The sequence below is a fragment of the Lepisosteus platostomus genome, chromosome 1 (assembly GCF_059453375.1).
Source record: "Lepisosteus platostomus isolate fLepPlt1 chromosome 1, fLepPlt1.hap1, whole genome shotgun sequence".
Lineage (NCBI taxonomy): Eukaryota > Metazoa > Chordata > Actinopteri > Semionotiformes > Lepisosteidae > Lepisosteus > Lepisosteus platostomus.
In genome coordinates, this window is record NC_142611.1 from 49663492 (window position 1) to 49679183 (window position 15692).

At 37.3% G+C, this 15692-nt stretch overlaps 1 protein-coding gene across 2 annotated transcripts; it reads right to left on the bottom strand.

Annotated features, from left to right (window-relative positions):
* Window positions 1-720: 720 nt before the first annotated feature.
* On the bottom strand, window positions 721-13839 carry spon2b (spondin 2b, extracellular matrix protein). 2 transcript variants are annotated; one of them, XM_088630896.1, is made up of 6 exons: window positions 13318-13823; window positions 12238-12468; window positions 9898-10121; window positions 6921-7112; window positions 6104-6287; window positions 721-2637 (listed from the first exon to the last, which is right to left on the bottom strand). In XM_088630896.1, the coding sequence occupies exons 2-6, from the start codon at window positions 12458-12460 to the stop codon at window positions 2459-2461; spliced, it is 1002 nt and encodes a 333-aa protein (XP_088487022.1). In that variant the 5' UTR covers window positions 12461-12468; window positions 13318-13823; the 3' UTR covers window positions 721-2458. The 2 variants fall into 2 exon arrangements, with proteins under 2 accessions (XP_088487022.1, XP_088487029.1); XM_088630903.1 differs by lacking the exon at window positions 721-2637 and adding an exon at window positions 3398-3533 and having other exon boundaries at window positions 13318-13839.
* Window positions 13840-15692: the final 1853 nt, after the last annotated feature.

Below are 15692 nucleotides of genomic sequence, written 5' to 3' on the forward strand. Positions count from 1 at the left end.
ACGCAGTGGTTAGCATTGCTGCCTCGCATTGCTGGGCCCCTCACTCATTTCCAGACCTCCGGTGCCTCTCCAGATGTTCAAGTGAATTTTCTCCGGGTGCTCCAGTTTCCTCCCACAGTCCAAAGACATACTGGGAGGTTCACTGGTTTCTGGGAAAATTGGCCCTGGTGTGAGCGTCAGTCCGTGTCTGTGTGTTCCCTGCCCTGTGCCCACTGTGACCCTTAATTGGATAAAGCAGTCAGAAAATAGATGAATGGATTATCAATGTATTTGGGATTACCCAAAAATCAGGATTACCAAAGTATGTTGTGGATACAGACACACTGGTTACTTTCGGGTCGAGGTCTGATGTTGTGTGGTGTTGTCTACAGAATCACTGACTTTGATGAGTGGCATGGCCTGTTCTGTTCTTGTCCTCTTCACTACAATTGAGCTCATTTAGAGTTAGACAAGACCTGAGATATGTTCTTCAACTGACAGTATGTTTATAGATAAAGCCATTGATATCTACTTGCAATCAAATCTAAACTTAAAATAAGAAATACTCTTTCCCTTGCTTTTCATCAAAATGTATAGTTATTTCAGATCTTGTGTTCTTTGTCTATCAGACACTAAAGGCAAAATCAAACTTGTTGTTTAAGCAATGGAAGATTTTTTTAGATGTTTGTGATGAAGTGTGATGGTTTCTGAACTCCTTTAAATTAAACAAAAAACACAAGGTTCATGAAGAGGATTTTAATCCTTTAATCCTAATTCACCCACAATGTTGCACTTTTAAAACCACCCAACAGACGTTTTATGTATAGTTTGAAGATTAAAGGCAGTTTCCCCCATAAAAAAAAGAAACAAACATGGAAAGAAAAAAACATGACTATACATTTTATTTACAAATTTCACAAAGACTTGTTTGAAGTTATCATTATCATAAATAAACTATACTACTTTCTCCAAGTATAGCTTTGAAACTATGATGTATTTAGTTAGAAAATAACACATTATTTTCAATATCTCTGTCATGTTTATAAAGAACAAAATGGATTTTTAAAACAGGTTTCACTTTACTTCCCAGATATCCCAGTAAATTAAAGTGTTCTGTAACAAAAGCCATACAACAGTAAAATTGTTTTATTGCAATAAATTAGCAACATTTTGACACCTACATAAACAGTATTTTGTTTTTAATATTTTTGGACAGTATTTAAAAAATGAATTGTGTTTTATTAATTAGATTACTAAATCTGGAAAATCTATTTGAATTAAAACAAAAACTAGAAAGAAAATAATGTCTGCTACATACCTTAAAATGATGTGTATTTGCAATGTAAAAGTCACTTTGTCTTTGCACAGCAAATATTTTTAATTTTAAAAAAAATGTAAGTCATATATGTATCTCATAGTATAGGTTTATATTAATACTATTGCATGTAAATTTCATCTTCATGGTTAATTTCAAGCAATTAGAATTAAAAATAATTCAAACTGTAGTTTACCTATACAATATGTTTTTTTATCAAATTAGATTTACCATTCTCCAATTGCTAATAAAGAATTAAATATTGTCTCTTGCACAGGTGTTACGCATGTATTGATAATAATAGCAAACACGTCATCTCTTTTTTATCTCTGATTATTTACCTGTACATTTAGAAAATTTAAATGTATTATTAGGCTAATTTTAAATCAATATTTTACATTAAAAAATATTTCTGGTAGTCATGTACTAATCTTAAAACAGGACAGGCAGAACTCCAGAGCTTAAACTCTCCACGTCATGAAATCTTTCCCGCTCGTTTTAGGATACAGTAGCGTAGGGTTACCTCTGCAGATATCCGTGTGTGTTTACTATTTAGCCACAAGAGGGAGCCATGTAACCAAAAAGACTGAGCATTTAGTCAATGGCATTTCATGTGATTGTAATAAAAGATATTTTTAATGTTCTAATTGCAACGTATTGCACTGCACTAGCTCATGAAAACAATATAAAAACCACAATACAAAATGACAATGTTGCTCATTAAAATGCTAAACTTTCTTGTCTCTGGAATGAACTAAAGAAACTAAAATTGTGATTTTTTTTGGATAGCACGTGAAAATGTGGATGACATTGATTTAAAACTGTTAAATCAAGAGTAAATAATGAAAAACATGTCCTGAAAAATGCAGATTTGTTTTAGAAAAACTGGTATGTCAGCTGATCCTCCCTGCTCTTGGATCAAGTTTCATGCTGTAAGGTTACATTTGATAAGGTGACTTTTTCAAGAAGATCAGGGAATGGTGAGAGAGGGAAAAGATGTCTAGGCAGCAAATACCTAAATAAATCTGTTAATTAATTTGAGAAAGCCCCAGGGAGCACATAGGGATACAGTCGTCCTAGTGTACCTATACTCCGTTTAAAAAAAAAAACATCTAGCAGCTGGAGATACAGGCTACGCCAAACACAGAGGATCTAGTGTGAGATTTACACACAGTTGTCGGGGTCACAGTCCGTGTGTTCCTCGAGGTCTGGACAAGGAGCGCCGTTGTTGGCCGGTTTCAAGCGGATGTAGCGCGTTCTGTGTCTGATGCCTGGCTCCCCACACTTCCCTTTGCACAATCCCCAGGAAGACCACGCCGAGACTTCACAGTCCAGCGGGGTGTCTGAAACCGAAAGACAGGCTGGTCAGTACTGTCCGCTTCCCCCATCTCCTACTGTATGTTGCCCGAGCTGAGATGCTGTATACAGTAAGTACTGTACAAACGGTGAGCAATTACAAAGGTGGCAAATGGAATTCGTGGCACACGTTTTTAAAAGAGGCTAGGAATGTGACTTTGCATTCTCTCAAAAGAATTGATAGTAAAGCTCAACTGTGTGACCGAAACCAATGAGGCGTTTGATATCTTCCTCATCACGAATCACATTCTGATATTTTCAAACAGTTTAGTTTTTGGATACCTTAATTATTGTTATGGGATTGAATCTACTTCATTGTGCAGTGTAATTGTCATTGAAGTCATCTTGGTGGGTGTATGGTGAAATATGTTACAATTTAAAAATGTCCCAAACCACTCTACTGCAACAGCCGAAATATCTGTGCTATGGCTTTGTTTAATTTCTACATTTTACAATGCAAATTCCCATGTGTAAACATTTCTTTTATTTGTTGGCAATTAAAAGACAAACTATAAATCCCTTTCTGTGCGCGGCCTAGTGAAACCGCTAGCTTGGAACTGCCAAGGGAGCTCATGTGCCATGTTCCTCAGATAATGACAAGTCTCCGAAGCAGTGGAATCAAAGTGGATTTTGTTGGCCTTTGGTTAATGGGAATAGAAAAACAATTGTTTCCATTATCATTTGCCATTGTCATCAAGCAGTAATTTGCCCCTAATGGTAATGAATTCTGCTTTAATGTCCAATGTATCTTTTCATAAGTCATTTGCTTTAATGATGCTCAAGCCTATCAGGGTTCAATCATTAGAAGTAGTATTAGTCTGCGGTTTAGTATGAATGTCCCCGGAGTCCTCTGTCCTGAAGGCTCATATCAATTGCGCACACACTACAGGAGAAATAAAGTGAACAGAGGAGAACATCATTTATTTGACAAATTCAACACAAAATACGCAAAGGGGGTCAGGAGGGATTTGATGTAATTTGTTAGTATAATTGGAGGAAGCCATTTGTTTCTACTCCTTCTTCAAACCACACCAGTAAGAACTTATTCTGAACTTGACAACCTGCTGGAGAAATGGCGTGTACGCAGGTAAGAAACAACCTGCATCCACATGTGTCGTTTTTTTTCTTTGAGGAAGGACAAATTGTAAAAATGAACATGAAATATAACTAGAAGCTCTCTTCCCTCCCTTAACAGGTAAAACATGTACTGTGCCCCTCCCTTAACAGGTAAAACATGTACTGTGCTTTAGACATCTGATGGTGAGACTGTGCAGTCTGAAGACAGGTGCTCCAGCATGTCATGTAAAAAAAAACAAGCACAATAAAAATATTTAAGTATTTACAGATCACTTGTGATATAACATTGTCATGCCCAGAGCTAAATACATAACTTGGCTCTTTAGTTTAGAAATCATATACTGTACAAATGAGTTTGCCATAGAAAAGCCTGTGGTTGCATTATAGATTTAGATTAGGCTTCTTATGCAACAGATCTGTCTGACAGAGTTACTGTTATGCAGTAATAGAAGTTTTTGTAGGAAAAGCGTAAAAAAATTGGACTGCATCATCCTTGAGAAGGTCTTTAGATCCATGCAGAGTAAAGAAAGGTTTGAAAAAGCCTACAAATCTGATCCTGTTTCTGTACAGTTATTTTCTGGGTGTGGGCAGAAATCAAGAGTGAATGTGCCACAGCTGTTCCTGCTTTGTCACAGTACTGTAAGAAGACATTGTATTTTGACTTATAAACTGCAAATAATTGATAGCACCCTGAAGAAGGCTCCACGGCCGAAACGTTGTTTCCTTTCTTTTCTTTTCAGCGTGGAATAAACCTGTTACCTCTTCCTTTGCATGGAATAAATTAGTCGTAAGGCTGAAAGTGCAAGATACTGTAAACCTAAGGAAATAGACTATAACCTTTAAACTTAGACACATTTGGAAAAATACATATTTTGAAGATGGATACTTACAGCAAAATGCACATGTACTGTAATGTTTTCATAAAGAGAAAGGTGGATACTTTAATGTGATCTTTTTCTTAACTACAGTAAATGTAATTCTTCAAAAGCCCCTTGTTAGAACGTTGTACCTTTGAATATGTATTAAAAGTCAAAATGGCTACCTAGCAGTTGGAACTGTGTTCTGCTTGCTATAACTTTAATATGCTGTGTAAATAACAAAGTTAGTTTGAACTAATGACCTGTGACTCAAAAGCAATGTGACATTTATTACAGATCTGGCATGTGCACGACGTACAAAACACTGAAACAAGAAGAGAGAAAAAGTCATCTGAACCGTTAATCAAACCCTTGCTTCCATTACAAACATTTCCTGATTACTTAATCACAAAACGTTTTGTTCATAATGTCAATGTGTATTGTCTTGTTTGGGATGATCTCCATGCTAGCAAATATATTGTTTACATAATGTGAGGCAGGAGTACTAGGTCCATGTGGTGCATGATAAGTGATGTATTTACCCTGTCTTCAACACCTACAGTATTTGTATTTAGAAATGGATTGTCATGCATATGGTACAGAGCATTATTCTTAAGATAAACATTCTTCTAAATCTCTTTAATCTACTATACAGACAGAGAGAAAACTAGTCTTTTTGCTGATAAAATGTTACATATATATTTGACATTGAAATATATAAGACAGATCTACAACTACAGTTCTTATTTTTCTTGTTTTGAATATTCTGTGGGCCTCATAATTCTGGTAAACCTTTAAAATGTGGTTGGTAATATTGTCAGTCAATAATCATTATGTTATGTGGTTTATTTTTATCTGATGTTAATTTTAAATTATTTGTGTAGAATTGTAATAGTAGGATTTGAGCAATGATTGGACTAAATGTTGTCAACTCTTAAGCTACCAAAAGATTGAATGGAAACATCCACTGATTCCATGAGCTTTTAAAACAGCCAAAATATTACAGCACTGGGTTAATTGGAAGCCAGAGCCTAGCAGATATCTACAGGAAGCAGTATTTTAGTCATTGTTGTCCTTTATCTACAAAAATGACCTTGGAATGTAAAATTAGAAAATCCGGACATTTTCAGATAACTTGAAGATAACAGACTAGGTGAATTTACAGGTCACAAACTATGAATTGAGGAAGGATTTAGACAAGTCTGGGCCAATGAAACTCTATGAAAACAAGCATTAGCTGTTAAGTACAACAGTTTTATATCAGATATAAATACCACATGGTATAAAACTAGAAGATCATCATATAAATCATCTGGTATGGGTGAAAGCTAAAGGAAAGCCTCAGAGACAAAATGAAGTTCAAAGGAATGTGTTTTAAGGGATCAACATTAAGCAATTACAGACCAGACTGCATCAATGGAAGCCAACTACCAGATAATAGAGCCATCATCTTGTTGTCATGCCGACAGCTGGTATTCTGGGCCGTTGCATTAGATAAGTGTAAATGTCAAGAGCTTACTTGTAAGGGCGTCACCTATTTCGTTGTCGATTGGAATGAGGGTGGGGGTCGTGTGTGCTGCAGGCACGCTGTCGATATGGTTTCCTTTCAGCTTGGTGATGGTCACCCGTGCGATGGGGGGCAGGTGCTTCAGCCGGGGGTAGTAGAAGGAGTTGGCAGGGTGACTTGGGAAGGACGACGTGATCTGTGCAAACAGAAACAGTCTTCCTTTACTCATTTGATAACCGCTTCATTTTTGTGAAGGTGCCGTCGTTAAAACGCCTCATCAAGTGTGTAACACATAAGAAGGAAAACAAAAATCCGAGCATGTGGTAATTATGGAAATATGGAAGTTTCAAAGCTCAGTTCTGCTCAATGAATGTTTGTGTTTGAAAAGGGGTCTTCAACAGCCATTTTGCTGTTTTGACATAAACACTTGCAAGCTAATAAATCTGTTACTTTGTGGCGTGTATGTGTGGTTTAAACACAATTATGAAAATAATGTAAATTATAGTGCATTCAACTTACAAACATTAAACTGAGGCATTTATAATCTTATTGAATTATCAGTCTGAAAATAAATTTTAAGGTACTGAAAACTTACTTAAAAAAACATACTTGAATTCAATCTTAATGTAGCGTGGATTTGTGGAAACAGTTGGTTTTATTTTAAACTATGAAATGTTGTATTTTCTGTTAAAATATATTGCAAACAGTTATGTTATTATTATTTGCCAATTAATGATAGGTCTTGTATTAAATATTTGAATTTACAGAAAGGCACAACTCAATGCATTTGAGAGCTCACTCCAATTGAAGTTAAGCAACAGTACAACACCTCAGTGACTTTTTCCTGCGGAATGGTTTCGAAGTTTGGGGAGGAGAATGTAAAGCCACTGTCTGTTCCAGCATCGTATGGATACAGGTCCAAGGTTATGCTCTCTTTCCAGTGGTCCCCTTCACAAAGGTTCAGACTGTCCACGCCAACAAACCAGTCTGGGCTGGGTACAATTCGCACGATGAAGGAGAGCTGAAAAATTGGCAAAAAGATGGGAGATTTCTTTTTACTGAGACAGACTTGAGCATCCATGACTCTGATTTTGATCACGTTGTTAAACCTGTCGCATTTCACACCAGAATTCTCAACATTATAGAATGGTTTACAATGTCAATAGCAGAACAGACACGGTTCGTGCTGCATTACTGTCCACCTCTCCAGGTACATAACCAACAACTACAGTACATGTGTGGTGAGCTACAGACAGTTAGACAGCAAACCAAGCAAGTCTTGGACGTAAAGCCAAGGTCGTTATCAAAAGGTCGAGAGAGAACTAGAAATTAGGATTGAAGGGTTGTGTAGCTCTAGCTGAGAAAAGGCTCAATGGTGAGCGAGGACGGATTGAGGAGAGAGGGTTTAAATAGGAAGGAGCGTTATATCAATTAGTGCATGAGTATGTGTGGTGTATGTGTGTGCAGTGCACGTGGGTATGTGGTGATGCTTGCGTGCGATTTGTGACGAACCTGGTTATTAGTCTCTTGCATCATCTTTAGGAAATTTTAATTTGATCCACGCAATGATTTGGCCAATCCAGAATGTGAGGTATCTTATTCCTTTACCATTCTGTGTAGATCTGCTTGTAGGTTAAAGATCATTTTCTTGCTGTATGACCCTCTTTTGACACAGCTTCAGTTGACAAATGAATGATTTGACATTCCCCTCCAGAGTCTGCTGATACAGCACTGAATTTATGGTTCAATCAATGATGACAAACTGTCTTGAGGCAGTAAAACAGCTCCAAATCATGATGCTGCCAATACAATGCTTGATAGTCCGGATTAGTTTTTCTGTTGGAAAACACTGTTTTGTTTTGCCACGTGAAATGTTTCTCATTTTGGTCAAAAAGTTCAACATTTGACATGTCTATCCAGACAAAGTTCTTCCAGTAGTCTTCTGGATCATCCAAGTGCTTTTCGGCAAAGTTGAGACAGAAAACACTGTTTTGTTTTTTTTTAGAATTATGGCTATCCAACCAACTAAACTTTTTTTAGTCTTTTTTTCTGATGGCTGAGGTATGAGCATTGACATTAACTGTAGCAAGGGAGGCGTGCAGATCCTTAAATATTACTCCTGGGTTCTTTGTGACTACATGGATAATTTTCCAGGTTGCTCTTGGGGAAATCTTGGCAGGATAATGAGGTCATGGGTACAGTCACCACAGTCTTTAAATTTTCCATTTGTAGGACAGTAACAGTGGACAGCCCAGAATGTTTTCAAATAATTGTGTAACCCTCTTTCTGAGGTCCTCTGACATTTCTTTTCAGCATAGCATGATGTCTTTCTACTAACCTTTATGTGGAAAACCATGGAAAACTAAACTCACAACTTTCTGATCATTTACTACTTACCTCAGATTATTTAGCCACCTGATTCCAATTACCCCCTTAACAGTGCCAAGTAAACTAGAAGTTCACTTATTATTTCACATACACTGGTTCTTCATTATTCATTTTTTACTTCATGTACAGTACCACTGCGTGTCAAGAAAATTTGACTTGGTAAATGAACCTCTCTGGTTCAGATCTTGTAATTCATTACATTATACTGGGGCTTCACAAACATTCTTAGCACTTAGGTCTTAGTTCAACAAGGCAGTGGCTTATCACAGTGTTCTAGTGTTCTAGTGACACTAATAATCCTGCTCAGAATGAGAGGAACCACATGTCCATGCATTTGATATCTGTGCTTGGTTGAGGATCCAAAAGTACATTGATACCAACTGTGGTATTATGACTGAATGCATAAAATCAATGAGCCCCTACAAACAATTTTTGTGGTACAACATAGTAACAGCAAAGTAAAAGTTCAAACATGGCAAAGCATGATATAAAACCTTGGTCTAGATGTGGCACAGCCATGAGATAATCTACTATGATGAATTTCCTAACGATTTGTAAAGGCTTCTACATGTTCAAAATGGAATTTAATATATTTTTGCGTACTTAAGGAAAACTACATCTTAGTCATATTATGAGTGGTTTCATTTTTGTGAACCCAGGCTGGATTGATTTACAGTACGTAGGCCTTAGTTATCCAGAATCATGTAATGTGTAAATTTGAAAAGGGATCAAATTTTACATAATTTTGTAAACGGTATATTATGAAAGCAGAAAACACAACTATTACATTTAACCTACGTGTGTGGAAGTATTATTTTCTGTGTTTTAAAAAGTTCTGTATATATAATTGTTGATTTAGTTTTAATGAAAGCAGTGAGATGATAGTGAGAAGCACTCACCATAAAAAGTCACAAAACATTAACTGAATAATACCTAAATTACATCGAATAATTACAAAGAAGCCTTCTCCAATCACTAGGATATATCTGCTGTTTTAAGATTTTCTCTTCAATTTTAACTAATACTCAATATTCAATTTAATCTCTGTTACATTTTTTCAATATGGAAAAGTATGGAAATTATGTGTAAATGTACTTTATGCAGTGCATTCAAAAATCAGTTGTTTCAACTCAGAACAAGTTCATTAATGGGTATTTAAAATGACAGAATATTTCAGATGTTCACGCTGCACGCAAGGATTTGGGTAATAATCAAGAATATCTCAGTCTGTTTGCATATATTTCCATTGAATTGCCCTACAGTTGTGGAAATCAACGTGAGATTGATCTACATTTAAAATCTTTTATCACAATTATGTACTTTTGTACTGTTTATTTGCAGTGTCTTTACCAAGCAATTGTTCCACTTATTATCAATTAAATCAGGTATCAGCTGGGGTCAACTGTACACAGACTTACAAGAGAGTGTCTTGCGAAGACCTCAAACTCAGTAGCAGTATGTCCAGTGCCACCACTGATGGCTGAAGCAGAGAAAATACCATAGACACTCTGAATCCTCTCTCCAGCCAACTGCACCTCCTTCATTAACATCCATGCTTCTCCCTTCTCCGTAAATTCTCGCACTCCGTTGCTGGCGTATTCATTTCTTCGCCATGTATGGTAGTCAGAGCTATGGGTTACACCTTTTGAAAGAAATTTTTCAAAGTGTTTACAAACATGTTCAGTTGGTTGTCATTAGATGCTAGAAACAGAGATAAACTTTTAAGGATGTGTGTGTATATTAAAAAAAAACGAAATTTTTCTCCTGACCATATTGCAAACTTTTCCCTCCATAAAATTGACTAGACTGACAACGTACTGTTATATTCACTAGCTGAGAGTCTATAAAAGTGCTCAAGAAAAAATTCCAACACGTAATGTCTTAAGACATTCGTGTCTGCTAGGGGTAAACTAGTTACACCAATATGGATTATGGCCGAGCCATTGAGCGATCTGTTCCAGTTAGCCAATACAAGCCAGTAACCGGGAGTCAAACCGGGGATGAGAGCACAGCTCATAAGCTGAAGATGGCATAGACAGGCCCTGGCTGAGTAGCTCCAGTAAGTTTAGAGCGCTTTGCAGGTGGGTGAGCCCCCCAGTGAGGTCAGGATTCACTAAAGTCTCCTCTGCCACTACCTGCCAATCAAATCTCTTACTGAGTCAGAACTGGAACCATGGAATGGCCCAGAGGAGGCAACCCTAGCCCTAGACTGCTGCAGTTTTTTTCTGGCTCTTATTTCTTCTGAGACCTTAATAACTTGGACCAGTTACAGAGGGCTCAAAAGTTATTGGCATCCCCGATGAGGATGAACAAAAAATCCCTAGAAAATAAACAGCACAGATAATGAGATTTCATTACCTAAAAATGGGGAAAAGTATGAGCTTTAATACAGTGAAGTGGTGCAATCCATTAGGAAATCAAGGACCTGGAAAGTTTGTGCCTACAGGGATGGACTCCGATTCCTCCCAAGGCGTTTTCCCACCTTATTACATGTTACAGGAAAAGGCATTGTGCTGTTATCCCTGCCAGAGGAGGTCACACCAGGTACTAGAGACAGGAGATCCAATCATTTTGACATTTGTGAAAAAATAGTATTACTTATTTGAACACATTTGTTTTGAAATAATTAGAATAAAAGCCTGTAGTTTTCCAAATCTGGGGGCATAAAATATAGCTCATTATCTGTGCTGTTTATTTATACAACTTTTTTGCTCACCTTTAGCGAGTGTGCCAATAATTCTTGAGCCCATTGTAAGTGGATAAAAAGTTAAGTCAGATGTGTTTTCCGGACCTTTATCATTTGTGCTAATTGAAGGGTGTGTTTATACCCTGTAGGAAGCTAGAACCAGAGGACAAGAGCTGCACACCCTGGATGGTCTGAGGGGTTTTTAGTGGACTATGAAAAACAGCTAATGCTCCCAAAACACATGTACAAAACCCCATCCCTTTGAGTGAGTCCTGGCTCCATCGGGTGGAGACTTACATGCCAAAAAAGGTAAAGAAATGGCAAACTAAGAGGTAAATGGGCAGTACAGGGAGACCATCATAGTATATCTGGAGTAGGGTCAGCCATAACTTTCTCTCTCTTCTGCTCTCCATTGCCTCTGCATTCACAGATGGAGGGATGACACCACGTCTATGCTGCAAAGGTTATTAAACCCTTAGTGAGGGTAAAGCTTTTCATTGAATGTGGAAACAGAACAGCATGGCTCCTAGCTCTTTGGGAGTTTTGCTATCAGGCTGCAACCTTGATGGCTGTAATGAGATTCACATAACCCTTATGCCACCTCGTGTTTGGTAGTCTAAGTGCACAGAGCATACAGAGGTGCAGACAAGATGCTGCTGCCATCTTTTATTTAATATTAATATTAGCCTTAATATTAAAAATACAGCTATTTCATAGGTGCCTTATATAATGGGAGTAAGTTTTGTGGATTCAAAACTAAGAACAGGAGGCACTTTCTTACACAAACAGGTGTGAGAGTATGGAACAAGGTGCTCATCCATATTGTTGAAACTGATGCCCTAATTTCTTTCAACAAATAGTTTGAGGATATTAATTTGTTACTAGGAACCAAGTAAACTAATCGCTATTATTTCCTAATTACTGACAAAAATCAGAGATTTCACAAGCTTAAATGTATACAGGATAATTCAAAATCATTTCAGAAATTATTAGGAACATGAAAATGTGGACTCAGTTCTATGGAAATTAAACATGATCCATTGTTTTTATAGTGAATAGACCTTCAACCTACCGATGACTGGTGACCACTGTGCAGGGGGTCTGTACAGGGGATATTGCTTCGGGAAGGCAGCCTGGCTCCACTTGCCTGTAAAGACCAGGCTGTATTTGGCATTTCCTTCTGCAGTGCAGACAGGGTCTACATCTAGAGGCAGACTGTAGACACAGCAAAGCCCTGCAAGCACAGCCAGCCAGCACACTGCACTGCATCTACAGACACACATCAGCTTTTCCATGACTGTCTCTAGGGAAAGACGGAGGCAAACCTGATGTTAGGGGGCAGGGCAATTCCTCGTAGATTACATGTTTCAAGAAAAGAAATGTTGCCTGATTCATCACAGTTTGAAGACAATCTGCCTTATGATTAAGGAGGAAAGAATTTAAATTCGGTTGGCCAAAATTCTGAAACAGTCATTTAGCTGCTTCCATAAAGTGTGTAAAAGATCGTTGATTGTATAAGTAGTTGGAGTATAATTAAAAGTATTCTTAAACTAAATGTTTTTATTTTTGTGTTCTAATCTAGGGATATGTTACTAATGTAAGAAGGAACATTTAACATTTTGAGTACAGTTTGGATGTATCTCTTGTCTATCATTTCTCAGAAAACGTTGGGAAACAGCAAAGGGTTTAAATAAAGATCAAATCAGAGAGTATATCTCTCATATGACATCTGTAGTAAAGTCAGATTTTCACATGCAACATGTCAGAATACAAAGCTCGACAACTTTCAGAAAATTGCCTTGTTTAGATTCTACTGTATGTTTCACAGATAAAAGAGTAATGCACAGAAAGAAAAGGCACCTTTCTGTCTCAGGGAAACACTTGGTTAAGGCTCAGATTCATTGGAATTCTTGGTTAAAAAAAGCAGGGATGAAGCTGATAAAACTTTAAAGGAAATTAACTGATTGCAATGAATGTATGTCGGTATTATATTACATTGCATGCATAAGGATTCTCCAAAATAATCTGTTGAGAACAAGTATTTATACAGTAGTTCATTTGTGCCTTTCTCGCCAGAGTATCAGAACCACATGAAAACAAAGAGATTAAATTCTATTTACAGCTTTAAACAGTTGGAATGCTTTGTACTCACTTTATGTAGATGGAGAGGAGCCGAGCTGAGAAGACAGCACCTGTGTCTGGGCTGGCAGGAGGAAGGACTGCAAGAGCTGACAGTTAGAGCCGGCTATTTATGCCTTTCCAGAGTCCCCCAAGTCAAACAATTATAGCAACCTTTTGACCCCAAAGTTTCAATGATGTGTGCACCATACTTTGCCTAATAGCGGTTTTGATTCCTCCAGCAGCTTTCCAGCTTTCTGCAAGTGCCCAGATCCAGATGTTTCTATTCAAAAGAGGAAACTTTTAACTCGGTGTTGCCCCAAGCTTTCATTTTTTTCTAGTGCTTCAGCTGGAACATGGAGGAGCTTGTGCTTACTTGCGAATACAGCAGGCTGCCTGGCAAACCGCTTCTGTCAATTTCTTCTCACTGTGGGACAGGCAATGTTTCCTCCAGCCCATATGTTAAAAACGATGCAGCCTGCTGCTATGATCATTTCCGCATGTTCGTTTTGCCACTGCAGCACTTCTCTCCACTTATATAAAAACTAGACATTTATGGCATAACAGTCATTGAAATGTGCTTCTTTCTTTTCAGGCACATCTTAACTGAAGAATCACTCACATTAATGCAGTGGATCACATGCTTGACCTTAATTTTTTTCCAAATGACATGGAGTGTGTAATTTTCTGAGAGCTCACACAGACAAAATTCATATGATGTATAATGTTGGTTTTAAGAAGTAGTCATGATTTCATTATGTACTGTACTACATTGAACAAAAGATTACATCCGTACTACCAATATTTAACATGTTATCTTTCACTGTTCACCCTTGGGTATAGGATTTAGCATTGTGTCTCCTGGACACATTTTTCCATAAAGTATAACTACTCCTCACTATCTTGTGGTGTGACAGACCTTTTTTATTTTATTTTTTTATTCAGAGAAAGTGCTATACAAATTTGGATCTAATATCTGTGTTACAATACTCAATACTGCCCCAATCTTTATATAGTGCTGCCATGCTAGACATCTATCTTTGATAGTCTTTCCTATCTAATCATCCGAATCCATTTGGATCCATTATTTACTTACACTTATCACTTAAATTTATCAGCCCATATGCAACACCAACATTAAATAAATGTGAGCCTGCACTAGTGTTTAGAGACTAATTCTTAATGGGTATTGTATTTGCTGTATTTACCATGCTATTGCTTTGTCTAAACTCCTTTTTAAATCTACTGACTTTCTAAACTTAACTGGTCTGATGTCTGACATTCACCAGGAAATAAACTGAATTTTACAAACTGTTACTGTCAGTAAAGGATTTAATGTGGCGTGTTAAACGCTTATATAGTGGGGAACTAACAGGCATTTTTTACTTGGCCTTGCATGCATTTCTTATATGTTCATTTTTTCTGTCGTCCTCATCCCCACTGACTTTCAAATTCTTCCTTTCAAATACTTGAACTTTTAGCCTGAAAAATAGCAAGCTGCAACTGGCTTGCACTTTGATAACTTGAAAAATGTTCCTCTCTGATCAGTCCTGACCTATCTAATTGGGAACCTTTCAATGGAATTATATGGATTTAAAAAGTGTTTTGTCTTCAGTCACACATGGTTGGATGATGTCATCATTTAGCTGGCACGTGGCACAGGGATCACTTTCCCCTAGTGGACAAGAAAATAAAAATTTCTGGATGCTGTCATAGCTTGTGAATCCAGTTTCTGGATTTTCTCAAAATTAATGGACAGCTGGATTATCACGTGGATTGGCATGCCCGATCGTGAATGGAGGTCTGATTTTTTATTGGAAAGAAACGTTTGGATATAAGATAAATCAGTCCTACAAGAAAATAATTGAGATATGTTTAAAAACATTTTGATTTATTTTTGCTGTATGAAGAGAGGCATTACTGTACAGTAGTATTCAGAATTTTGTGTTGGATTTTGTCAGTATTCACATTTGATTTAATTTGATTATTGTATAGTTCCAATAGGTAGCTGCATCAAGTAAAGGTTTATTCCATGCTGAAAAGAAAAGAAACACAATGTTTTGGCTGTGGAGCCTTCTTTAGGTGTGTGAGAAAGAGGAGAATCAGCAGCTGATAAAGCACAGGAGAACACAAGCTGGGAGTGGAGAGGAGGTGGGAGCAGGGGAGAAGCAGAGTGGACACAGGTGGTGTGAAGTCGAGAGAGGGGAAGAGAGTTGTGAAGTCAAAACCTGCAAATGAATAGAGAGGATTAGAAGGAAACAAGTCTGTCATTGAGAGAAGGGGGAAGGTGTGATCCTAGTTTCAGGCTGAAACGTTTTTCTTCTCTTTTCAGCATGGAATAAACCTTTACTTGTTCCTTGATTATTGTATGATACTTCCATGATTTATAACAACATAGGCATGGCAACC

Coding starts and splice junctions, on each gene's coding strand:
- spon2b (XM_088630896.1), bottom strand. CDS start 12,460: ATGGAAAAGCTGATGTGTGTCTGTAGATGCAGTGCAGTGTGCTGGCTG. Junction 7,113..9,897: donor TCTTCGCAAGACACTCTCTT/GTAAGTCTGTGT, acceptor CCAATTTTTCAG/CTCTCCTTCATCGTGCGAAT. Junction 6,288..6,920: donor CGCAGGAAAAAGTCACTGAG/GTGTTGTACTGT, acceptor CTGTTTGCACAG/ATCACGTCGTCCTTCCCAAG.